The sequence below is a fragment of the Dromiciops gliroides genome, chromosome 3, assembly GCF_019393635.1.
Source record: "Dromiciops gliroides isolate mDroGli1 chromosome 3, mDroGli1.pri, whole genome shotgun sequence".
Lineage (NCBI taxonomy): Eukaryota > Metazoa > Chordata > Mammalia > Microbiotheria > Microbiotheriidae > Dromiciops > Dromiciops gliroides.
This window is the reverse complement of record NC_057863.1, coordinates 308,241,367-308,268,395: the sequence shown is the minus strand read 5'-3', so window position 1 is coordinate 308,268,395 and position 27,029 is coordinate 308,241,367. Positions and strand designations below refer to the sequence as shown.

The window sequence follows — 27,029 nt, the reverse complement described above, 5'->3', positions numbered from 1 at the left end:
GCCCAGAAAAGTACTTTCTCTTGAAACATACAGATAAATTGTAGGAAAATTAGGTTTGGGACCCAAATAACCTGGAAAATTACATTAATGCTCCATTTGAGTGTGTAGGCACAGAATTTTATACAAGGATTCTAGTAATTTGCATCTGGCATAGTAATTTGGGTCCTGAACAACATGACGATTTGTGGGTAGGAATTACTTTTTTTTCCCCCCATGTAACTATTACTTTTAAAGCGGTACTTGAAAGCCTTTGGATCTCCAGCACCTAGCAGCCTGCCTGGTGCATGCAATAAATGTTTGTTGATTGATTGATTGATTGATTGACAAGGCACTGGACAAATTACCCATGCTAAATCATTTTATTTATCGGTGATTAGTGAAGGGTATAGGGTTTATATATTTTACTGTGTCCATGTCTCCTAAAAGGGGGGGAAGCTAAAAAAAAAATGGCTGGTCAGAATGTCATGCTTTTTTAGAAAATTTTAAAGAGTTAAAATATTTTTGCAATCTAATGTTGGAAAGAAATACTGATGAATCCAAAGGATATGATCTAAGAAGATTTACTGTAAACAAGGCATCTTCAAGAGTTTATTTTGCCTTTGTAATAAATGTTTATTGACTGTTGTGGACTGGCACCAGACTTATGGTGATGAAAGTTTTCTGTGTAGACCCAAGGGAAAAAAACTGACCTAGGAAGTTAGCATTCAATCTATTTTGCAGGGGCAGACATGTCATTTTATATACATCAAGGACATTTGTATTTCTTTGGGCTACATGGTGGGGAGAATGCCTTCTCCATTTTCTGATTTGATTCAAGTAGAGGGAGACTAAGAAGGAAGGAGAGGAGGAGGAATGAGACCAAGGCGACAACAGCAGTTGAGCTGTTTATCTGAGAAAATTGGTCCTGTTGGGTCTCCCTCTAGAGCTAGAAGGATAAAATTGATCCCATTCATTCTTATGTAAGTAAATAGCAACCCTGGGCCACTTAGTATAATTTGGAGGCTACCACTCTTTTTCACTACTCACTGTAGAAAATGGATACTAGAGGCTACACAATACATCTCTCAGGAGGGTCCTAGAAAATGAACTGTTGCCAGCTGTGGAAATCAGCCCAAAGCACAGGAGGTTAAAGTGAATAGCTATCAAGTTTTCAGATTGGCCAATCTAATTAAAATGGAATCCCCAAGCCAGAAGAAGCTGTAAGCAACTTCAGCTTTAAGACCCTATTTGGAACTGTCTCACAGGGCTTTGCCAGGGGAAATGGGGTGGGAATGACAGATGGAGAGAAGGGAGGAATGCATCTGATTCCCCGACCTCTTCCCACACTTGATGTTAGTCCATTATCCTTGTAATCCACCAAAAATGAGAGGGGAGAGAGAGAGAGAGAGAGAGAGAGAGAGAGAGAGAGAGAGAGAGAGAGAGAGAGAGAAAGGAAGGGTCTCACAGTAGAAAAAAAGTTAGTGTTTCTGTCATATTTAAGTCCTGATTTTTTTTAAACTTCCAGTTAGCACACCCCTGGGCAACAAAGAGGTCTGATCACAAACACGATAGCAATATAGCCTAAATTCTTTCACTACCATCATCATTACCAGCTGCACAATAAAGTCTAGTAAGACTACAAATAGAAAGAGCTGGCATTTGATGCTGATGGAACATTGCCTCAGTCCATGCACAATGGAATCACACATATTATTGAAGGCAGCTCCTCAAATGTGAGGAAACTGTCATGGTTAATCAAAAACTGGATTTCTTATGTCATTCAACACTAAGCTGTCAGATCCCTTCCTATGCAAGAGGGCCAGGGAACACATGAGAAGGGAAAAGCTCATGACTCCCAGAATGACTAATCCCGATATCAGTGCACTGGTGATGGCATTCAACTGGAAAGGAGGCTCACTGGAGGAACCTGTGAAGCAAGGAAATAGAAAAATGTAAAAGTCTGCCATGTTATCACCCTCTCCAAATTACTGATATGTCTGTAGTAGCAAAAGTACTAGCCTAAGAGTCACAAGACCTGGGTTCTAGTTTCTGGTTTCAGCATTTATAAGCCCTTTGACCACTGGACTTCAATCTCCCCATCTGTATAATGGAGATAGACTTTTAAAAATGTTTTGGTCTATTTTTTCAAATGCCATCATGCCTTCCCAATATGATTCCTAGACGCCAGTAGAAGTACCAATAGATACAAGAAATCAACAGCTTGGCCATCTGTGACAGCATGTTCCTCATTCTTTCCCTATGGTCTAGTTCCTCTCTTCTGAGAGCAGAAATGTGTTTGGTAATCAGGCAACACAATAGAGTTGAAAATGGATTGGAGTTATCATCAATGTGACACTCTTTTATATTAACAATATTTAGATTAACTTACCAAGCTGTGAATTATTGGTGGGTGTTTCATCTGAAAAAGAAAGAAGAAACATTATATATTTTGGCTAGGGGTGTGTTGGAGCTGCCTCCTGAGAGTTGATTGTTAAATTTTCAGGATGAACATTTACAGCTCGAAAACCAGAAAATGCTAAAAATCTGGGTTTGATTTGTTGTTTTGTTGATGGTATAGACTTAAGAATATGAGGGAGAAAATGTTTATAATTCAGATTAAACTTAAAAGCATGTGCTGTATACTTTTTTCCCCTCCAGAGAGAAGATTGTTGGACATTTACTTGTACATTCCATATTTTGCCGTTTTCTTCCCTTCTCACTTTCCCAAGGAAGGTTAATCTATAATCTCTTTTCCATATTGTTATCATCATCCCTCAAGTCCTCACTCATGAAAATATTATCCTTAAATACTTGTTAATTCATGTAATTGCTGATTTATCATTGTCTCTGACCGGCAGGTTAGAGGAAGCATTAATTGTGAGAGTTGTTTTCATCTTTAATGTGTTTATAACTAACATTTTTAGATGTTGTGGATATTCATTATTTACTGTGTGTTATACTTGCCTGATCTACAAAAAAAAATATTAACCTATGCTGAACATAAATCTGTATTTAATAGCTAAGTGAAAGAGAAATCTGAAATGTGGTTAGTTTGTGTTTATTTGTGCTGGTAAATCAAAGCATGCTGACCTTCACTTTTACTTACTCAATTCAGTTTTTTTTTTTCTTATTTCCAGTTTTGCCTTTGTTAATCTAGAACTGAAATGGCTTGAATTTGTATTGTGTGGAAGGAATAAGGGAGTAGGGAGTTCTATCCTGATGAGAATTTGTATAATATTTCTGGTGTTTTGTTCAACCCTTCATTTGTCAAAACCCCAATGACAGTAAAAAGTATATGTTTCAATCAAAGTCTATCAGTTTCTTTTTCTTAAAAAAGAAAGGAAAGAAAAATAAATTAAGTATGGCAAAAGTTATTTCTTTGGTTATAGAAGAAAAGAATACTGAGCTTTATTTATCTAGTTTTTTATTATATTTACCAAACCTTTATTAAGCACCCATTATTTGCAAAGTGCCAGAGCTTTAGCCAAAGCATTAGAGCTTCAAAAACAAAAGGAATCATGCCTGTCCTCACTAAGTTTATATTTTAATCTTAAATAATAAGGAAGAATACTTCAAACAATTAATGGTAGAACCTGATAGTATTTCATAAAGTATCTGAAGCTTTAAAAAAAATTCCTGATATTTGAGTTTTAGCAAAATAAATATTTGCTCTGGGGTTTAGGCCTTTAAAGGTGATCTAGTAACTTTGGCTGGTCATATTTTCAGATGAAAAGCAAGGAATGCAGCTAAGAAAGTAGAAGACATAGAACCTTTGCCTCTATGCATTTTCCCTACACACTCATCTACATGAAACAATCAAAAGAATTAGAGCTGGAAAACAGTGGAGTCTCAAACCCCAAAGCTATTTGATAGTTATTGAGTGACTAGTCCTTAGACAAGCAATGATAAGGGGTAGTCTAGACTTCAGGAATTAAAATCAATAGAAATAGGTAATCCTCACCATAAGTAAGGATGAGGTCTCTGTCAGAAAGATGCAAACTCCTGGACTAGGAAGTTTAGTGTAAGGATAAGATAGATATGACTTTGAGGCTACTCCATAACTATAGATATCTTTTTCTTTTAATATAAAGAGTTTGGCAGTCATAGTTGAGAATCTCTGACTATTTTTGAGGAGGTTCACCAGAGCTTTGCAAATAAGTTTCCTGGGTGAATAAAACAGGTTTCTCTGATTATAGGATCAAGGGTGGCCAAGTGCCTCAAAGAGGTTATTTGAAAAAGCCTATGGCTTTTGAAATATAAAGCTACAGAAGAGTTACTCTTCTTGTTAGGAAAAGATCCAAGCTTTGGCAGAAGCCAAAGAGAAGCTTTTTAGTCAGGTGTCTCCCAGCAAAGCCATGCCTGGCAAAGTTCACTGGATACCACGTGCCCTGTGAAGCTTTCAGCATAGACCATGTCCAGATAAGAAGCATGCAGCAAAGCAGGATTGAGGAAAGAATACCCTTCCAGAAGAGATTACATATATTCCTACCATGTACATCTTTCTGTATGACCTGACCAATTTATGTTTCCCCTGTGTCCACTCTTCCCATTGATGGCTGCGTATTTGGAGGAAGAGTATGCCACAGGTTTATGGAGTGACATATATTGTTACTTCTCTTACTATATTATTTCAATAAATCCCTTTGCTTTGAACTAATTGCATCCTCTGGCAATGGGTTTAGATATAGATCCAATGGTGGGAGTTTGTGAATTATTGTTTTAGTGGATGTGGTCATAGAGAGTACTTTGAACATGGGTTAGCTGGCTCTAGGGTACCTGCCCTGCAAGTCAGGATTCAACCATTTGCTATAGATCTAAAATGCTAAATCTACACACACATTAGGAAAAAGAAAAATACCCAGTTTGCTGGTTTCTTAACCCACACTGCAAAAATACTAGGGGGTTGGGGCAGGTTTGTAATTATTTTCTATTACCTTATTACCTGGTCCTCCTGGTTTTCATTCCCTTCACTTTTCTTTAGGTATAACAGACTTTGCATTATGGAAATACTCTTTTCTCCTGGTGGTGTAAAAATACACCAGGGGAAGCAGATGAAACTGTTTGGGAATTAACATGAAAACAGCTTGGAATACTATGCTTGATGGGCACTTCTAACGAACATAGATGAATAAGAACCAGTGGAAAGAAGGTAATAGAAGCAATGCCAGAGGCCATTACAAAGCCAGTAATGACAAATAAGCTGTCTTGCTCTGGTTTCTCCCATAAAAATGGTTGAAGTACATTGAGAAGATGTACAACATATATGCAAAGACATATGCAGAATGAACATTTCCTCTCTTGACATAAGTAGACAGCAATTAAAAACAAAACTTTACTAACCATGTGGTAAAATGACATATATTTCAAATTCTTTAACAGCCTCCAAACTTTTACCCTTATGCTGTGTTAGATTTGGATGGAAGTACATAAAATTACCAAAATACCACTAGAATAAGAATCTTGACTTGGTCTTGTGTATGAGACCAGGGACCCCTGCTCAATTAGAGAGCTAAAATCAGCTCTTCAACTTATTATGTGACCATAGTACTTTTCTTTTCCTAAGATTTCTTTATCCTTGTATTCTCTTTTTTTTTCTTTTTTTTTTTTGCAGGGCAATGAGGGTTAAGTGACTTGCCCAGGGTCACACAGCTAGTAAGTGCCAAGTATCTGAGGCAGGACTTGAACTCATGTCCTCCTGAATCTAGGACCAGTGCTTTATCCACTGGCCACCTAGCTGTCCCCTCTCCTTGTATTCTCAAGAAAGATTTTAAATTTATCTAACTATATATTCATATACGGTCACAGATTTATACCTGGAATGGGATCTTAAAGGAAATCGAAGCCAGCTCCCTCATTTTACAGATGAGAAAACTAAGGCCAAGATAGGTTGAATGATTTTTTGAGTCACATAGGTAGCAAGTATTTGAGTCAGATTTTGACCAAAGCTGTGCTGACTCCATATCCAATATCCTATCCCATTCCAGCTGTAAAGCTATGACCATTTGAGTCCATGGTATATATTTGCTCTTTTCTGAGTTTAGCATTCCACATGTCTGCATAAGCTGTTTCCCATTCCTGGTAAGCACTCTTTCCTTACCTATACCTCTTAGAATTCTTGGCTTCTTTCAGGGTTAAATCCAGCTGCTCCAGAAAAGGAGGGTCTTTCCTGATTTCCATATTTTTAGTGCTTTCTCCCTACTCAAAATACTTGGCACTTATTTATTTATTATATTTTTATCTCCCATTGGAATATAAGCTATATCCAATGTGGCTGAAACATATATATATATATATATATATAATATATGTGACACACATGTGAATAGAGAGATAAGTGTAGATAGAGACAGCAATAGAGATAGAAAGATAGAGAGACAGATGTACATAGACATATATATATATAATAGACATAGAGACAGACATATACAGAGAAGTGTAGATGTAGAGACAGAAATAAATGCAGATATAGAGGAGATACAGATAGTTATAGATGATATATAGATTATAAATATAGATATAGACGGTATGTCTCAAAAGTCTTAGTTCAGTTTTATTAATGCTTAAAGCAGCACTTAGACTCTTAAGATGCCCTGTATACATATACAGATGAGTTTATTTTAGGTATTCTGAGGAGTGCATGAAAGATTAGAGCTTGTCTCCTTGCCATTGTTACACATCATGATGAATAGCACCTCTTCTCAAATACATGTATTTCAAGATGCACTATTGGTCTTTTAAAAAAAAAGAAAACAGATAAGAAAAACCTTATATGTGTGATTCAAGTATTTCAAGACTTTTAACACTTTTAATAGAACAAAAAACGGACTTTAAAAAGACAGAAGAGGGGCAGCTAGGTGGCACAGTGGATAGAGCATTGGCCTTGGATTCAGGAAAACCTGAGTTCAAATCCGGCCTCAGACACTTAACACTTACTAGCTGTGTGACCCTTGGCAAGTCACTTAATCCCAATTGCCTTGTAAAAAAAAGACAGAAGAGAGGTGGGAAAGAAGAAACAGACAAAACAGGACACCCTAGTATAGTGGAAAAGAACATTAGATTTAGAATTGGAAACCTGAGTCTGAACCCCATGTCTGCTGCTTAATACTTATGTAATCCTAGGTAATTCAATTCTCTCTGTTCATGCCTTGGTTTTCTCATCTGCAGAATTAGATTATACTGGGTGGACTCTGAGATCCATTCAAGTTCTAAATATTACCCATGAGCTACTCGAGAGCAAGAAAAATAAAACAGCTTAGAGAACTTGCTCTAGATAACATGCCTAAGAAAAAGAAACTTAGTCAAGAGATCCTGGCTATGGGATTCAGGAAGGATGAAGCCAACATAATAAGACAATATTGAACTTTAAGAACAGCACCTTATGCCTGAACCCAATCCTTGCCTGCAGGAAATTATTCATAAAGGACCTGGAGGCTGGGAACTGAAAAATCGAATCTGGGATAGAGCAAGAGAGGGCTCCAAAAGAAGGCTAATGCAACCTGAGCAAATCTGGGCTCCTCAACTGTGTTGTGTATCTGTAATTTTCCTGTATTGTGAAAGGGTTCACAATGAAGTAATGCAATGGTTCTTCATTGACTAGGGAGTTGAGTTTGCATTCATTTCGATATCTCATTATATAAAAGACTCACTGACCATGAGCAAAAGGTAGAGATATATATGATCCCTGAGTAATTATCTAAAAAAGTAAATTCTCTTTTAACTCTTAAATGATGGTAGCAGAAGTGACCATTAGTTAATATAGGGAGGGAGCTTGCTGTTGAAGGGTTATATTCATAATGATCTGAAGTGGGAGTTCTTAACCTTGGGTCTCTGAACTTTTTGTGATTTTTTTTTATTTGTTGTGATTCTTAAACATATTTTAATAACTGTATTACACTGTAATTGCAATACTTTGCATTTTATTTCATGCATTTAAAAATATTATTCTAAGACAGAATCCCTAGGCTTCACCAGACAGGCAAAGGTGTTCCATGACATAAAAAATAAAGAACTCTGATCTATATAGTTAGACCTAAGCTTGGTGTGACCCCTGCAAAAAGGAGACATTTCATTTCAGAAGGGTGGGAGGGAGGAGGGATGATTTCCACATACATATAAAGGACCGGTTCCATCTATACATTACACAATTCCATCTATATATTTCCCCTTTCAATACCCCCAAGCTGATCCTGACTGTGCTTCCTAGAAATTAAAAACATTTTCTATTGTTCCCACTCAAAAGCAATTCCAAATATTGTCAATGCAAGCTGACTTTTCATCCTGTGTAATTCTATGCACCAATTCTGCAAAGAGGCACAGAAACAAGAATTGGGCCTTTCACAAATTACAAGCCAGTATTTTTCAAACCACTCAAAAGCATGCACCAGATCCTCAGGGAGTCTGCACCAAGTCTGAAATTTCATAGTTAATACATTGCTGCATTATTGGAGAAAGAACCTAGCAGCCCTTTACTATATACAATAGCACATTTTCCCCTCGTCGTCATAAATTATAGACGACTAAAAGGATTTCTTTGTTCCTTCCAACTTTACAAATGAAACATTCCACCTTCCTGCTGAAGGAAATTTTCAGCTGAAAAGCAGCTGTCATGAGAAACTGAAATAAGAGCATGATAAGAGAGAATGACCAACATTTTAAAGCTGTGCCAATGCCCAAAAGTGAGATGAGGAACTAAGGCAATTATTTGGATAACTTAGCCCAAAAGAATTTCTTTTTTTTTTTTTTTTGTCTTAGCAAGATATTTCTGGGAAATTTGGCTTTCTTCATGAATAAGGACACAACTAAAGCATTATGTTAGTTTACCTATCTTGAGGCTAATATGACTATAGAAAAAAAATTATAAGGAATAAAAAACTAATATAATAATTTAGTTATACTTCCTGAGCCAGATTCAAATCACTGAGGGACATTTGAAATCATCTTTGAAAGTCAGTGAGCTACATTACTGACTCAAGTAAGAAAACCTGAAGTTGATGCCTAACTCTGCTACTCACTACCCACATGACAGGGTAAAGTCACTTATCATATAAGATTAGGCAAGTCAATTGACCTCTCTAGGCCTTATTTTCTTTATCTGTGAAATTAGGGGGTTGAATTTGGTGATACCCAAAGTCTCTTCTTGCTCCAAATCTTTCTTCTTGTTGTTTGTCCTTCATTCTCAGAGAAGACCAATGACAGCAGAAGGATGATGTCTTGACTTGCAAGTGAATTGGATTTAATTGAGATAGGGATGTGCAAAGTCATCAGCCTCACTCTCTTCTCCAGAGTCATCTGAGTCCAGTAGCAAGACATAAGTCAGGACAACTGAAGGTAGCCCCAATGAGTGGGAGACTTTGGCCTTTTTAAGCTAAGATCTTTCCCAGGTATCAGTATGTATGAGGCAATACCCATTTGGTAATTAAAGACTTGGTAAGAATTGAGGCAAAAGATGGCCTAGTCTGACTTCACTTCTGGGGGAAAAGGGAAGACTCTCAGAGTTTCTGGCCAGAACAGAAACAATTGCTATTTGGGGCAGCTAGATGGCACAGTGGATAGAGCACCGGCCCTGGAATCAGGAGTACCTGAGTTCAAATCCGGCCTCAGACACTTAACACTTAACTAGCTGTGTGACCTTGGGCAAGTCACTTAACCCCAATTGCCTCACTAAAAAAAAAAAGAAAAAAGAAAAAAAAAGAAACAATTGCTATTTAAACTTACTCTGGGCCATCAAAACTCAAACAATGAGCAAGTAAGGCTTGGGCTGGGACCTATTATCAGCCAATCAGTGAGAGCCAGAGTGATTTGGGTTTAAAGGCATAGTCAAGTAGCTATATTTGAATTCCAATGGACTTTATCAAAGCCGGTTTACCAGAGCTATATTTCAAGAAATCATAAATGAAAATTCCATGAGACAAAAGAGTGAATTGTCCTTGTTTTAAAAAAACAAAACAAAACAAAAACAATGAAAGAATAAATAAATAAGTAAGAAAAAAATCTAGCCCCCAAAGCCCAAGATATCTTGGGAAGTATAAGTAATTGAAATTTATATTCCTTTGGAAAGAGCACCCACATGTAAGAGTATGGCTCCCCACATGGACAGAGGGAGAAGAGGAGGAAGATGAGAAAGGAAATAGCATTACTCAAGTAATACTGGCCAATTGGATTCCCAGAGGGGCAACTACTACCACTCTGTCTGAGGCCAGATTTGAACTCAGGTACTCTTGAATCCAGGACCAGTGCTTTATCCACTGGGCCACCTAGCTGCCCCCCTGTCCTTTGTTCTTAAAGAGGACGAATGATATTAGTAGGGTGCTGTCTTGACTCGCAAGTGAATTGGATTTAAGTGAGGCAAGGCTGTGCAAAGTCATCAGGCTCACTCTCTCCTTGCTCCAAATTCTATGATCTAGTCCTAGACCCTTGTTTTATGCACGAGAAAGCTGCAAACCAAGAATTTAAATAATTCATCCAAGGTCATACAGCCAGGCCTCCTGACTCTCAGTTCCACAATTTTTATACTATTCCACAAGGCCTCTAGTCTCAGTGGAGAGAGGGATGGGCTTGGAATCAGGAAGATTCATCATTATAATTTCAATTCTGTCCTGTGTGACCCAGAGAAAGTCACTTAACCCTGTTTGCCTCAGTTTTCTTATCTGTAAAATGAACTGGAGAAGGAAATGGCAAACCACTCCAATATCTTTTTCAAGAAAGCCCCAAAATAGGGTCATGAAGAGTCATACATGACTGAACAACAACAAAACATGGCCTATACTTTTATCTAATACACAAAAACTGTGAGTTCCTCTCTGCACCCTATCCCAGTGACTTAGAGGATCATTCCTCTTCATAAGCATGTGGGATAGAAGAAAGGGAGATAGATAGAGGATGCCTGCCTTCCTATGCCTCCTTCTCCCTCTCCCAGTGGTAAGACTATTACCCTTTATATGAAAGTCGAGCAAACAGAGCACCGCTGTGCAATTAGAAGGTTAGAGAAGCCTGGAGGTTTATCTTATCTTTCAGTTAATTAGTTCTTTTTAGAAATTACTCTGAGCTCTTCTAAGAAGAAAAAAAGAGTTTCCATTTTCCTGTGAGTACAAGAAAAAAGTAGGAGCTGTCCTACCACTCCGGGTAATGATAGGGCCAGCAGAAACGACAGCATTTCCCGAGGTGCTCTGGGGGCTCCATGTTGTCCTCCTCCCCACGTCTCTTCTTTCTCTGTGACTGCAAATCTGAGGTGGGAATGAAAACAAATTAAATTCCACACTGAAGCAAGCCTGTTTCTTTATGGCCATTTTGGAAAGGAGGTTCCTCTGGACCAGCGGCCCCACATTTGATTGTATTCCTGTTCATTTGTGTGTGCATTTAATTACTTGGCATGTCCCTGCTACAGTATTTCTTCCTCTGACTTGGGTCACATTTCTCATTTCCCACCATTCCAATTGTGCTTTGCCTCATTAATTTACATAGCTCACTAGCTCTCCTGAGTGAAAGTTCTATTTATTAAACTTTTCTACAATTATTTTATTCAATCCTTGAATAAATCCATCCACTAAAATCTTACTAAGTACCAAGGCAAGGTTATGTGGATGTTCCAGTTCATCCATTCTAACATAACTGAGAACATAGGATCATTGATCTACGGAAGAAAGATCACTGGCTCTGGAGCCCTGGTACTTGGTCTCAAATCCTGCCTTTGACCCTCACAAACACATCCCTGTGTCCCCTATCCTTAGCACAAAAACAGAAGAACCTTCAAGTGATTTGAATTTTCTCACTAGTTACTGAGAAAGTCATCTACAATAGGTCATTTTACTTCATCTCCTCTCACCTTCATCTAAATTCTCAACAATACAACCTCTGATCTTGTCACTCAACTGAAACTGCTCTCTCCAAAGGTACCAAAGGAATCTTTTAATTGCCAAATTTAATGACCTTTTCTCAATTTTCATTCTTTTTACCTTTCTGACATCTTTAACACTGTCAAACATCTTCTCCTCCTGCTTTTCCTCCTCCTACCTGTCTAGCCATTCTTTCTCAGTCTCTTCTGCTTCATTCAGATCTCACTCCAACTAACTATGGATGTCCATCAAGGCTCTTTCCTGGGACCTTTTCTCTTCTCTATAATATCTCACTAGATAATCTCATCAGTATCAGTATCAAAGGATTCAATGATAAAGATGAATCTCAAGTGTGTATGTGTGAATGTATGTATTAATATATGTATGTGTGGATATATTCATGTGCATATATGTTTATATGTATTTATATATACATACATACATATAGCTTTCCTAATCTCCAGTTTCACTTCACCAACTAACTGCCTCTTAGATATCTCAAATTAAAAGTCCTGTAGACATCTCAAACTCAAAGTATCCAAATCAGAACTCATTGTTTTCCTCTTCAAACTCAACATTCTTCTGAACTTCCCTCTGACCATCACCATCCTCTTAGTCACTCCAACTCCCAAACTTTGTGGCACCCAGGCTCCTCAATCACACTCAATCGATATAACCCAATCTGTTGCTGTCTTGTCATTTTTACCCTCGTGACATCTCTTGCATTTATCCCCTTCTTTCCACTAACAGACATGCTATCTTGGTATAGGACCACATGACGTGACACCGAGACTATACAAATAACCTGCTGGTTGGTCTCCCTGCCTTAAATCTCTCTTCACTCCAATCCATTCTCAACTAGGGTAACAAAGCAATTTTCCTAAAATGCACATCTGACCACATGACTTTTTCTGATCAATCACTTCCTGTGGCTCCCCATTGCTTCCAGAATCAGATATATAAAATATTGTTTGACTTTTAAAGCCCTTCACAACCTGGCCCTTTTGGCCTTTCTACTCTTTTTCACACTTAACTCCCCTCCATGTACTCTGCTCTCCAGCTACGAAGGCCTTCTTGCTGCCTCTTCAACATCTCACAACTCCTTGCCTTCTCACTGGTTGTCCCTCATGCCAGGAATTCTCTCCTTCCTCATCCCCCTCTCCTGCTTTCACTGGTAGCCCTCATGACCACGCCTCACTTCCCGGCACCTCCCCTCACAAATGATTTTTCCATTTAAACCGAATATGTCTTGTATGTACCGAGTTCTGTGCATATTATCTCCCTGACTAGAGTATGAGCTTCTTAAAGGCAGGCGATGTATTTCTGCCTTGCTTTGCCTCCCCAGTACACTAGCTTTCTTCAAGACTCAGCCCAAATCTCACCTCTTCCAGGAGACTTCTCCCTACTTCTTAGTCCTTCTAGTCCCCTCCTTCTGAGACTGTCTTCCATGCACTCCCTGTTGTTTGCATGTTGTGTTCCTCATTAGAATGTAAAATCCTTGAAGGAATTCAGCCAATGATCATTTGTTAAAGTGTCTACTATGTTCTTCTGCAAGGTTTTCCTCATCTCCCTCAATGCTAGAGCCTTCCCTCTGTTGATTATCTCCAGTCTATCTTATATATATTTTGTTCGTACGTAGCTGTTTGCATGTTGTGCCCACACATTAAATTGTAAGGTCTCTGAGAATGGAGACTGCTTTTTGCCTTTCTTTGTATCTTTGCAGAAGATAAGATTTTAGCTGGGACTTCAAGGAAGTCATGGAATTCAGGAGATGGAGACGAGGAGGGAGAAAATTCCAGGCACGGGGGACAGCCAGTGAAAATGCCTGGAATATTTCTTTTTTTGTTTATGTTTTTTGTGGTGGTTGTTGTTTTTTTCTTTATTTCCCCAGTGCTTAGAATAGTGCTTGGCACATGGTAAGTGATTATAAAATGCTTGTTGAATGACAGCTAAGTATGTTCTGTTTGTCCTTAGACAAGTAAGTACATCTCCATGAGCTTCAGTGTCCTTATCTATAAAGTGAAGGGCTTACACTGCACTGCCTTGGCAGTACCTCCCAGATTTAGATATGTGATCCTAGAAAAAGCTAGAAGGGATCTTAAAGGTCATCTCCCACCTTCACTTGAGGACCAGAAAATTAAAGTGCTTTGCCTAAGGTTTTGTAGGGGATAGAGTTGGGATTCAAATCTAGGTGGGTTCATTTTCTTCTGTACCTGTGCAAATTCAGAGTTTGTTTTTTTCATTGCATCACAGTTTTCCAATCCAAATAGAAACAATTGGTGTATGAAAGCAAAACAGCTAAAGATCACAGACAGAACCATCACCAGCTTGTAGTAAATGTGCTTTTCCCTCTCCTTAGGGAGTGAAGGGGAATGTGCTTCATCCCTCCAAAAGCCCTCAGCTACCCAAGGACCAAATGTATGTGTACATTTGGGGTGGAAGAGTGCCCCGCCCCAAGGTTTCCACCATAACTCTACTGTCCTGGGGCCTACCTCCCCACCTGCAACTTAGTGGAAACAGAAGATTAACATTGCTGTTTTCCTGACACATCTGTATGCTACAGTCACACTGTCCTCAACACAGCTGGGAAATGAGTCTGTATTTCAAGGATAAATAACCGTTCATGTAATCTCCCGAAATAGCCTCTTCTACCTCTAATGCATGAGGCTATAGTCTGAAGACAGGGGCTACTGCTTTAGATCTTTGCACACTAAGGCATGACACATTTTATTTTTTGGTGGCCAATTAGTCCATGAAATGAACTCCTCTTCCAGCTGCAAATTGGTAGTTTGGGTGCTAGAAAACTGCAAAAACTTACAGGAGTGAGTAAAGGGCAATCCTCTGCTCTGCACAGTTTGGTCACACAGTGAAGGAAGACAGTGGACATCTTCTGATTTTTGTGCTTCACAAAACGGAATACCTCGAAGGAAAACCGGCCTTGCTGGCTCTTGCCATTTTCAATGACAGTTGTCTGTGGATCTTTGTCACAGCTGTATTTCAAGAGACACAAAAACTGGGGCATTACTGTGGAGCATAACAATGCCTCACATTTTCAGTACACTTTTGTGTTTGTCATGTGTTTTCATCACAACCACGCTATGAATCAGGGAGTACAAGTATTATTGTCTCTCTCTTTATCTTTTAAAAGATTCAGAAACAGTCATAGAAGTAAAATGTCTTGCCCAGGGTCACACAGCTAGTAAATTGTTAGAAAGAGGATGTAAACCTAGCTCTCCTGATTCTAAGCCTAGTGTTATATCAACTGTACCATACTTCCTTTTATATGAAATACAAAATTGCTTTACTTTTTAGATCAATTTCCACAGCAAAAAGGACCCAGTTTTTGAGGGCTGACTAAACCTTTTTTTCCATTTCAGGAATATTTAACAAGACATAAAACAAGACATTAGGCTAGAGGCTTGGCAACACAGCAATAATCATACATAACTCATATTTTCATAGGACTTTATTACGGTTGTTTCTTCCCTCGTGTGACTTGAGGTTGAACAAAGCACTTAAAGGGCTGCCCTGCCTACATCCTGTCAAACATGTGTACTAGTGAAGTGCTTGGGTGCTGTGGTAATGAAAAATGCCCTGGACCCTTCCAACTGGCCATGTGTCACCCGGGGCTCAGATGCTTTGCCAATGACAAAGTCAGCTCCACAATGGCCATCAAGGAAGAAGAACCAGTGACTCAGTGGACCTTAAAAAAAAAGTGATTGTCCCTGTTTCTCTTCCTTCGACCCTCCAAATATAACTCTGGGATTTCCAAGAAGCATTTTCAGGAGATATATTGCTTGGGGGCAGCTAGGTAGCACAGTAGATAGAGCACAGACCCTGGATTCAGGAGGACCTGAGTTCAAATCCAGCCTCAGACACTTGACACTTACTAGCTGTGTGACATGGGCAAATCACTTAACCCTCATTGCCCTGAAAAAAAAAAAGTATATTATTTTCTCTACCCTGCTTGCCATGTGGCAGTGAGTACATGGTAGCTAAAAAGTCCTAGTTGCCTCTTCTATTTTATATTTTATTTTTCCTGAGTATAAGTAACTAAACATCAACCTTGAGATGGAGGTGTCCATGCTTAGAAGTAACCTTGTAAAGTCAAGACGTCCAGAGGATCTTTAATCCCCTGGTCAGAGCTGACTTAAGACAGGGGGAGTTTCTACATCAGAGGAGGTGACCACTGACAAAAGGAGGATACTAATCCCTCACTTGGTTGGCCAAAAGACACAGACTTTGTGGAGATAGAAAAGAACCAAAGTAAAACGAAACCATGTCTATTCAGCAAACTCACAAACCACTTTATGTTCTAAAGTGTTTTAAGTTTCAACTACTTAAAATAACATAACATCAGTTGGTACTCAATAACTGCTTTGCCTTTCTATCAGTGTATACAAGTGAGAGTTTGTGTCTGAAATAAAAACCTGTCTATTACCTGATTCATATTATATATTAAGTGCCTTTTCTCTCATACTCCTGGGGAGATGCTAGGCATGAGCCCAAATCTAAAAACCTTATGTAATTTCTCCATAAGGTATAAGAGTGGGAGAATATAATGAGCCAAATAGCTTGAGAAAAGGAGTGTCACCTCTTACAATAAAGGCTAGATTTCCCAACCACCACAACCCCAGGACTGAACATGGGTTTAGAACAGAGAGATCCCATAGATCAAATGGAGAGGCATGGTGTCCTATTCCTTTGGGCCCAACAATGGTTCTGTTGCTAGACTCACAACAAACCTGTGAAATTCTTGTCCAAAGGGAACAGATGCAGGTTCATTAAATTTCATTGACCTGGTTGCTAGGGACCATCCTAACAGATTAGAAGTAATGAAACAGATGCTTTGTGCTTCCCATCATGCTGCTTCTCCCTAACCAAAAGCTGTAGTACATCAAGCCAACTACATATCATGTTCCAAGTTTGGGTCAATTATCATTGACACTCAGAATCCTTGTTTATGCTATTGAGTCATGCTATGTTATCTGATCCCAAACACTGAACATTAGATGGGAAGATTGAGAATTTATATGGCTATGATGCACCAAAAAAAAACAAAAATGGAGACTATTGTAGAATCCATCACCATTTGTTGGAGACTAATACTGAAGTTATTGGCCTAGAAAAGTAAGGCAATAGGCCAAATGGGAAAATGCCTTGATAAATGAGACTGGTGTTTTTGCCCTAAATTATCTGAATAATTGATTTAATTTTTCTCCTTTCTTTAAAAATAATAGTTAATATTTATCTGGCATTTTATGTTCTGCAAAGCACTCTACAGATATTATCTAATTTTATTCTCACCTGAGATGTAGGTGCTATTATAAATCCCATTTTATAGTTGGGAATACAATGAAAGACAGTGGTTAAGTGACTTGACCAAGGTCACACAGCTAGTAAGGCTGGATCTGAACTCAGGTTTACCATGACTCTAGGACCAGTGCTCTATCCACTATGCCACCTAGCTGCCTTCTTTACCAATAATGACATAGCCTAACAAAACAAATAGCTGGAAATCTTCTCTTCTCTGCAAGATAATTACTTCTTCATTATTCTCTAACATAGAAACATTTTCCCTTCTTCTCTTAATTATGAGCCAGCACTTTTGGTGGGCCAAACACATTCTTAACTCTCGTTTGTCTTTGTCATTCGTGTTGATAGTAACTTCACATGGCCAGTATAACCCCAAATTTGAAACCCTGTTTTTAAAATGGCAATAAGGCTGTCTGGCCTAAACTTGCTACTTCAGTCAAACACAGGTAGAGTTTAAATACAGATGGAAGCCTTAGGAAACACCTACCTGAAGAATAGGTCATATCGTATATCATCATTTGGGTTCCCAGACGGGGTAGTGTAGCAATAGTCCATCAAAACATTCCACCTATAGAAGAAAGCAAGGATGAGGTCAAGTCAGAGCCACCTGTTTTGGGAGATGGCTAAGACTCTAAAGTAAAGAAAAGACTGATAACAACCGTCCAAAGCTTTTGGGTCATTTTTAATATAGGGCATGTATTTACTATTATATGAAGATAATAATAGCAACTCATATTTCTATACTATTTTAAGGTTTACAACATACTTCTCTCATAACAACTCTGAATTAGGCAGCAGTATATGTATTATTATTATTCTCTGCTTTACAAATAAAGAAACCAAGGCTGAGACTGATTCACTGAATTGCTCAAAGTCACATAACTCTAATAGAGTCAGAATTTAAACTCAGGTTTTATGGCTCCAAATATGTCTTTCCAGAGGCCTTAAAAATTTCCTGAACACATAGCTCACAAAGCCCTTGTAGCAAAGCATTCATATTCATACTTCTTTCTGATTTGCTACCATTGTGACAAATGCCATGGGTGCATGAGATGACAGATTAGGTGAAGAGAGAAGATGGCTTCCATAAGTAAAATCAATAGGAGCCCATGGGCCACTGTTTACCTTGACCCATTATATCAGCATCAACACATCAGTATTGTCAAATAAGCCACAAGTTAGTGGTGGTTAACAGGCATCAGAGAGAGAAAGGAAGGAACTCAGATGGGCAAAGAAAGAAGGGTACTCTCCTACTTGACTGCTTTGGGGGGCATACTTATATTCTTCACAGAGTTCCCATTTAAGTCATGTTTAGGTCTAGGCCTGGATGTTATCTATACAGACACATCTCATTTTCTCACAATTTGCAGATATTGTGTTTTTTATAAATGGAAGATTCGAGGCAACCCTAAATCAAACAAGTCTATTGGTGCCATTTTTCTAATAGCATGTGCTCGCATCATGTCCCTGCATCTCATTCTTGTAATTCTTGCAATATCTCAATTTTTTCATTATTATTGTATCTGTTATTGTGATCTGTGATCAGTGATGTTTGGTATTACTATTGTAATTATTTTGTGATGCCAGGAACTACACCCATATAAGATGGCAAAGTTAATTGATAAATGTTTTGACTGCTCCATTAAACAGCTCTTCCTCTCCTCCGGCCTCCATATTCCTGAGCCACAACAATATTGAAATTAGGCCAATTGATAACTCTACATTGGCTTCTAAGTATTCAAGTGAAAGTCAATCAATGAGGCAAATTTCTTTGTTGTCTTCTTTTAAGAAATTGCCATAGGGCAGCTAGGTGGCACAGTGGATAGAGCACCGGCCTTGGAGTCAGCAGTACCTGAGTTCAAATCCAGCCTCAGAAACTTAACACTTACTAGCTGTGTGACCCTGGGCAAGTCACTTAACCTCAATTGCCTCACTAAAAAAAAAAAAAGAAAAGAAAAGAAATTGCCACAACAACCCCAACCTTCAGCAACCATCACCCTGATCAGTCAGCACCCATTAACATCCAGGCAAGACCCCCACCCACAAAAAAAATTATGACTAATTGAAGGTTCAGATAATAGCATTTTTAGCAATAAAGTATTTTTAATTGAGGTATGAATATTTTTAGATATAATACTATTGCACACTTAATAGAGTATAATATAATGTGAACAAAACTTGTATATATACTATGAAATCAAAAAATTCATGTGACTAGCTGTATTATGACATTAGCTTTATCGTGGTAGTCTGGAACAGAACCCACAATATCTCTGAGGTACACCTGCATATAATACACTTGGAAGCAGTGTGGCAGAGATGTAGAATCCCTGGCTTGATCTGGGTTCAAACTCTTCCCCTGCCACTTTCTCCCTGGGTGACCTTGGACTCATCAATTCACTCCTTGGTGCCTTCATTTCCTCACCTGTTACAAGAGAGAATTGTACTAGACTATTTATGAAACCCTTTGCTGCTCTAGAATGCTAGGTCCTGTTGTTATAATCCCCAACACTGTGATGATATTTTAAAGAAGAATATTTTTAGACTCCAATAAAGTCCTGCTTTCATCCCTCCTCTTGGTGTAGGGTTTCCATAGAATCTTTTTTTTTTTTTTTAGGCAATGGGGGTTAAATGACTTGCCCACGGTCACACAGCTAGTAAGTGTCAAGTGTCTGAGGCCGAATTTGAACTCAGGTACTCCTGAATCCAGGGCCAGTGCTTTAACCACTGCGCCATCTAGCTGCCCCCCTCCATAGAATCTTGAAGCCTATGTCAGTGGAGCCCTGATGATGGAAAGTCTGAACCAAGCTGGAAAGACTTCAGGTACAGGCACAGCTAGGTGACGCAGTGCATGGAGTGCCAGGACTGAAGTCAGACCTCTCTTCCCGAGTTCAAATCTAGCCTCAGACTCTTACTAGTTGTGTGACTCTGGGCAAGTCACTTAACTCTGTTTGCCTCAGTTTCCTCATCTATAAAATGAACTGGAGAAGAAAATAGCAAAAATTCCAGTATCTTTGCCAAGAAAATCCCAAAGAGCTGCACACAACTGAAACAACTGAACACAGACCCAGCTATCAACAGACATGTTGAGAGAGAGATTGATTGATTGATTGATTGATTGATTCCAGGATTAACTTAGCTAAGTTTGAAGAGGTTCATGTCCAGAAGGGATATAGTTTTGTTTTGCTTTGTTTGGGACAGAGGTTGGAGGGAAAGTGGAAGAACACATGAAGCCCATTCGCACTATGGAATATCAAGGTTAGAGTGTGTATCAATGAAGGAAATATCTATAGAGGTGAAGCCACAAATCCCTAAAGTACTAAACTAAGTAAACATTTTCATTTAGAAAGTAAAATGCTGGGAGAGAGGAAAAGGAGAAGGAAGGGAGTTCACATCTGCACCACCTCTGGAACCCCTTGATCTTACCTCTTTTAATAGTAATTCAACGATATTTCCAAGTCTACAGTAACTTTGCACTCTAACCACTGGATTTTTTTGAGGGATTTGTTTATCAAAGCACATTTCTGAGAAAAGAGCTTCATCATCTGTTTTTCCTTTGGCATATATGTGGTACAGTGGATAAAGTCCTGGGAAGATCTGAGTAGATCAAATTCAGCCTCACTTAACAAAGGTGTGACCCTGAGCAAGTTCCTTGACCTCTATTCACCTCAGTTTCTTCATCTGTAAAATGGAAATAATATAGCACCTATCTCCCAGAGTTGTTGTGAAGATTAAATGAAATACTCTTTGTTAAGCACTTATCATAGTGCCTGGCACATAAAAGGTGCTTAATAAATGCCAGTTCTGTTCCTTCCCTTGCTGTTTTAATTAAGCCTGTCAGTTTCTAGCTCTTAAACGAGGTCTAATTTTTAGTTTGATTGCTCTGAGAACTTTTTGGACTTGTGTCTTATCATGTTGATCCAAGAATTCCCTAGGAGAAATCTTGTTTGTTAAACAGCGGCACCAGATGGCATACAGAGGCTGACCTCTCTCCACCCCCACCCCCCCACTGCAACCCATTCAGGCACAACTTAGTGTTTCTATTTGTTTATACAGCCAGAGGGATAGAGCACCAAGAGTATTTTATAAATTGAAATAAAAAATGAATGAACTAACTTCATAATTCATGAGGATTCTGAGTAACTAAATTACTTTTTTTTTTTTTAACAAATCAAAAGGGAGAGTGTAACAATACCGGCCATCCAGATTGGTAGCTCGTACTGCTGCAAATATTTTGGTTTTCAAAGGTAGTCCTGCACTAGGGACAATCAGTTGTTGGCTGTAGGTTGAATCCTGTTGGTTAAAAAAATAATAATATTATAGTCAACTCAAGTGAAACAATATAGAATAGTAGTGCTAAGCTAACTTATTTGTAAGAGACATAAGTGAATAAGAACTCATAATTGCAATAAAAAAACACAGAGAGCTCTTCTAAATTGGCCATTCTTCTGGATTCCAGGGATGATGATGGTACCAAATCCAAAAAGCTTGACTATGACATTTAAATTTTCTGGTATGCTATATTGTTTTTCTGCGTACCAAGATGCCCTTGTAGCTTCTTGAAAGTTGTTATCACTTTCAGAGAATATTCAATTTGTTGGGAATATTCAAGATAATCATCAGACTAATAGATAAAGTGAGCCTGAGCCAATGCCTGACCCTGAGCTTCATTCTCTACTTCACAAACATATGCATATAGTGAGGAGGGGAAATGGTGGGCCTAGACTGTCTTAAAGATACCTAAAGGCATTCTCACTTGCCCTTTCACAGGGAAAACAGAATTGCTAACTGCATGGACATAAAAACTTTATCCATCCCATAAGAACTTCACAGACAGAAAAAATACACAGACACAAAAGTATTATCTGATGCAACTATAATTTTCAGCCAAATCTCCCAGTCTTTCTACCTAGAAATGAAGGAAGATGGTCCCTAGGCAAACCAAACATGCCCCTTTTGTCATGACTATACATAAAGAGGATGATATAGCCCCAAATGCTTTAAAAAAAAAAATACAAAAAGGAAACACATTTTTAAAAAAACTAGATCTCTGACTTTTTCCTTGTAAACAACCCCTCCAGTGATATGGGTTAGCAACTCATCTGTAAATCAGAGTGTTACCTGAATTTAAGTGTCTTTGCACAGATCCTATAGTCAGTATAAATAGGATGAATCCAGGTCTTCCTGATTTCGAAGTTGTCTGTCTGTTTCTGTCTCTGTCTCTGTCTCTCTCTCTCTCTCTCTCCCTCCTGCAATTTCTCTCTAATATTTAGTTTACCAATACATTATTGAAATAGAGAACAAGGTGGCATCATGAATAGCATGTTAGACTTAAAGTCAGGAAGACCTAGATTCAAATCCTGACTCTAGCCCTTACTAGCCATGCAACCATTTTGAAGTCATTTAACTTTGTGTCTTTTGCAACTCCCTAGGACTTAGCTATCAAAGAATTCCTTGTTGTCTGTTTGCACAATTAAAATTATTACAACTAATTTTTTTTTTTTGGTGAGGCAATTGGGGTTAAGTGACTTGCCCAGGGTCACACTGCTAGTTAAGTGTCAAGTGTCTGAGGTCAGATTTGAACTCAGGTACTCCTGAATCCAGGGCCAGTACTCTATCCACTGGGCCACCTAGGTGCCCCTACAACTAATTAATGCCTCAAATACAATTAGTAAAAGTTAGATTCTGTAACATTATTCTAGTATGATAAATTTAGTTAGCTATTTTTTCCAAATGAAATAAATTGCAAATTTGGTGATGACATATAAAAGGGGCCAAAGCCAAAATGAAACTTCAGTTTGAAAAATTGTTTAATGCCTAATCAAATTCATTAAAATACTTAATATAACTCATAATATTTTTCAAACTGGTTTATGTTTTATTTTGGTAAGCCTTGCTTTATTTACTATTTTCCATCCCACTGTAGATAGCCTTTGATTTTAAGTTTTGTATAGAGCATTGAAATTCAGACTAAAATGTGGGGGTTTATTTTATCTTACTTGAGATCTCAGGAACTATTCAATCTATCATTTTATTTGAGGAACAATACTAACAATTACATAAAATGGTAACAACAAAAACCGTCATCATAACCATGCTTCTTCAATCTGATTTTCTCCTCTTTTACTGGAAGAAAAATTTAGGAGGCTGGACATAATAGTGTTATTAAATGCCACACAGAGGTTACTTTGTGCTTTTCCAAAATCTCCCTTTTGTTGAAATCCACAATACCCAACATTATTTAATCAAAGATACTTAAGCCACCTGAAATTCTACCCCAAACAGCACGCAAATATAAATCAAATGGTAGAACCTTTCCAGTTGAGAGCTATAGAGTTATTGATTTAGTCCTTAAAACAATGTTCAATTTCTGGTTTTATTCAGTGACTGGTGCTACAGTACATTTGCTGAGTATTCAGTTATTGTAGTAGTAAGTAACTTGGCAGCATCTCCTCTCAGAAGAAAGTTTTTAAAATGACGGAAATGCAATCTTCATTCCAACACATTTTAATTTGTTTTTTAGAACTCTGTGGTGTCTGACTACAAACTTATAAACATGATTTTTTTTAAATGCCTTTGGAAAATGTCCTACTACAATATTTATAGCTCATTATATTCAAAGTATAAAGCACTGACTTTTAAATCAGTTGCATGAATTATAACTTAGTGCCATGATGACATGAATAATAATGTAAAAATCAGATTCATAATTTACAAAAATGTTGCTTGATAGATTGAAAAATTGATATTTAAATCAGGCATTTAAAATGTATGAATAAAAAATTTTAATCAACATGAAAATATCATTTTGAGGATTAATGCTGCTGTTATAAATAGAAATCCATGTATTTTTCACATTTTGCTGCCACTGTCCATATTTACATGACAAAAGTTTAGACAATGCTCTGTTTTCGATCCAATTCATTTCAGATATGAAAGAACTGTACACAGCCAAAGACCCATATTGAAAATATTAACACATTCAACCCAAGCATATTTGCCAGAGAAATGATTTATATGCTTTCTTATAATTTTCTTCTTAAATATACTAACATTTATGTAATTTTGTCTCCCCAATTACATATGTAAATGTATACACATACATTGTTATATGGCTAGAATAATTTGACATAAACTACAGTTCCTTCCATATATAACTATATGCATTTTTTTTAATCTGGGGAGTGGGGAGGCAGAGCTATGATTTCTTTGGTGTGGGGAATAAACACTAGAAACTCTATCTATATATACATATACATATTCATATACATACATACATACTCACTCATATATATAAATATATATGGAGAGAGACAGAGAGAGACAGAGAGAGAGAGAGAGAGAGAAGCAACTAGTCTAACAAAGTCTTGGAGAATTGCCTGAAATACTGAAAAATCATGACCTCCTCATAATCTCAAGGCTAGTATAGGTCAGGAGCAAAATTTGACCTCTTTGTAGATGGCTTATCCCTAAAAGGATCTAAGGGAGTTAGGAAGGACAGTGTCTTAACCATCACACTTACGTTATACAGGAGCAAGTTTAATGTGCTGACAAAAGTACCATTGTTCTCCCGTACAGATATAGCAGCTGAGGACCTAGAATGAATTTGGAAAAAGTGAAGGATTGAGAAGGTTTTTATATTTCAACTTTGGGCTAGACATGAATTTTACATTTAAGGCAATAAAACTCTGAGGAAACCTAACAGATTGGCAGGAGAGTGGGGTATACTGTTTAAATCACTGCAAAGGTAAATAATTAGAAAGGAAGCAGAGGTATAACAAGAAATTTGATTTTTATGATTTGTTAATTCCTAGAAAATGTTCCCAATTGCACTTCACATCTGAGTCTCCCCATGTATACAGATAATATTTCACAAGAATTTAAACCTGCTAACTGCAGCTGCTATTATATTCTTCAAGAAGCATTATAGGAAAAATAATTTTACCTTAAATTACTTAACACTACAGTGGTTTTGTAATTGTGGAATGTTTTTTTTTCTAGTTTCTTTTCCTAATTTTTTCATTAGATTACAAGTTCCTTGAGAGCAAGGACTGTCTTTTAACTATTTTTATATTCCCACCACTTAGCAAAGTGTGTGGTAGTAGCAGGTGCTTAATAAATGTTTATTGATTGTTTATCAATTGGTTGATCAGTGTTTTCCTTTCCTCTGGTTGTCTTCATTATTCGGTTCCTTGTCCAATCCCTTGCCTTTTCACTTTTTACCACCCAGTTTTGCTTTCAAGTAGGTATGTATTATCCCAGTGGTAGCAATTATTTGTATTTGTAAATCAAGGCAAAATTCATGGTAATAGGTCATTTTCCTAGTAACCCATGATTATACAATAACTAGGTATATATAATTTCATAAATTCCTTCAGAAAAGTAAAAGATTCAATAATTCAGAAGGTTTACAGTTAAAGGAGACCCTAGAGATCATAGAACAACTACCTTATTTTGTTATTATTTTTGTTAGTATTTTTAATTATGAGCTTAACATGAAATAAAATGAGCATTACTATGTATAAAGTAGAAAAAAAAGATTTGACATAAAACTATATTGAATTGAATACTGAAAATTCAATATATTGAATATTCATTGAATAGTGAATCTATATCATTACAGTTTGCTCTTCCTTTTGTGGCAAGCAAAAGTCCAAGGCTGGACTTGAACTCAGGTTTCTCTGACTCCAGGGCCAGTGATCTATCCACTGTGCCATCTAGCTGCCCCCAGCATGTAACTTTCAAAGCTGTCTTACTTGTCTGTGTTTTCTTTTGGTTTCATTCTCTTCTCTTCTTTACATTTCTAAAAATGCTTCAAAGACCCTATTTTCTTTCTCTTTTCCTTTTTTTTTTGGGGGGGGGATGAGGAGCAATCCCTATTATTAGCCCACTTCTCCTTCCCACTCTTTTCCTAGGTGGGATTTTAAAAAAAAAAAACCAACCTGTGTAACAGGCCAAAGGAAATACACTAAACAACCAATTAAACCAGTCACTTGGCTAAAGTCACACAGGTGGTGAGCAGAAGAGTTGGATTTCAAACCTAAGCTCTCTGACCTTTTTTTTTTGGGGGGGGGGGCTGGGCAATGAGGGTTAAATGACTTGCCCAGAGTCACACAGCTAGTAAGTGTTAAGTGTCTGAGGCTGGATTTGAACTCAGGCCCTCCTGAATCCAGGGATGGTGTTTTATCCACTACGTGACCTAGCTGCCCCCTGCCCTGTGACTTTTAAAACTGGTGGGTGCCCTTTCCACTACAGCTCCTGCATCTTTATGCAGATGTATTTTTCATAAATGTTCTCATGTGTTTAGAAGACTGGTAGCTTATGTAAGCAGCTTATGCAATGACTGTAACTTAATGATGTTGGGATAAAACAAACCTAAAATACATAACTTTGCCTAGTCCCTTGCCTACAGCAGACACTCAATAAATATTTGTGGAATAAATAGATATAGGAATGAGAATACTTACGACGCAAGTTGAGTATTATTGACCAAATATTCCAAAGGATAGCTGCAACTAAATTTGTACAAAAGCCCAGGCAAATAGCTGATTATTGTTGGAGGATCTGGGGTATCAATATATCCTGAAATGTTTCCTATTTGCACTGTTGTTACATTTCCATAAGCACTGACTCCTGGAACTGAGGATACCTATTAGAATAATAAATGTATTTTAATGACTAAAAGGTTGTAACCCGGTAGTTAGATTTCCATTATTCTTTTCACTGATAATAATGTACTTATGTTATTTTCATAAAACTTTATATGAAACAGGATCCACAAAAGAGGAAATGGTAACAGAGGTTATATCAAAAGAAACCATAATAACTAGTTGAAAAGAACTTAAGCTCAAAGGTTTTTTCTAAACCTATCTTCCCAGGCATCCAAGTTCCCTCCTTGGGTTA

General features: G+C 37.7%; 1 protein-coding gene across 1 annotated transcript in view; it reads right to left on the bottom strand.

Moving 5' to 3' along the window:
• Window positions 1-1,730: 1,730 nt before the first annotated feature.
• Window positions 1,731-27,029, bottom strand: part of ZPLD1 (zona pellucida like domain containing 1) — a 65,133-nt gene continuing 39,834 nt past the window's right edge. Inside the window, exons 3-10 of the mRNA XM_043998869.1 lie at window positions 26,594-26,775; window positions 24,649-24,721; window positions 21,322-21,419; window positions 17,614-17,694; window positions 14,629-14,800; window positions 11,093-11,201; window positions 2,369-2,398; window positions 1,731-1,906 (exon numbers count right to left, since the gene is read on the bottom strand). Coding sequence (XP_043854804.1) covers window positions 1,731-1,906; window positions 2,369-2,398; window positions 11,093-11,201; window positions 14,629-14,800; window positions 17,614-17,694; window positions 21,322-21,419; window positions 24,649-24,721; window positions 26,594-26,775 — 921 coding nt within the window. The remainder of the gene's footprint in view (window positions 1,907-2,368; window positions 2,399-11,092; window positions 11,202-14,628; window positions 14,801-17,613; window positions 17,695-21,321; window positions 21,420-24,648; window positions 24,722-26,593; window positions 26,776-27,029) is intronic.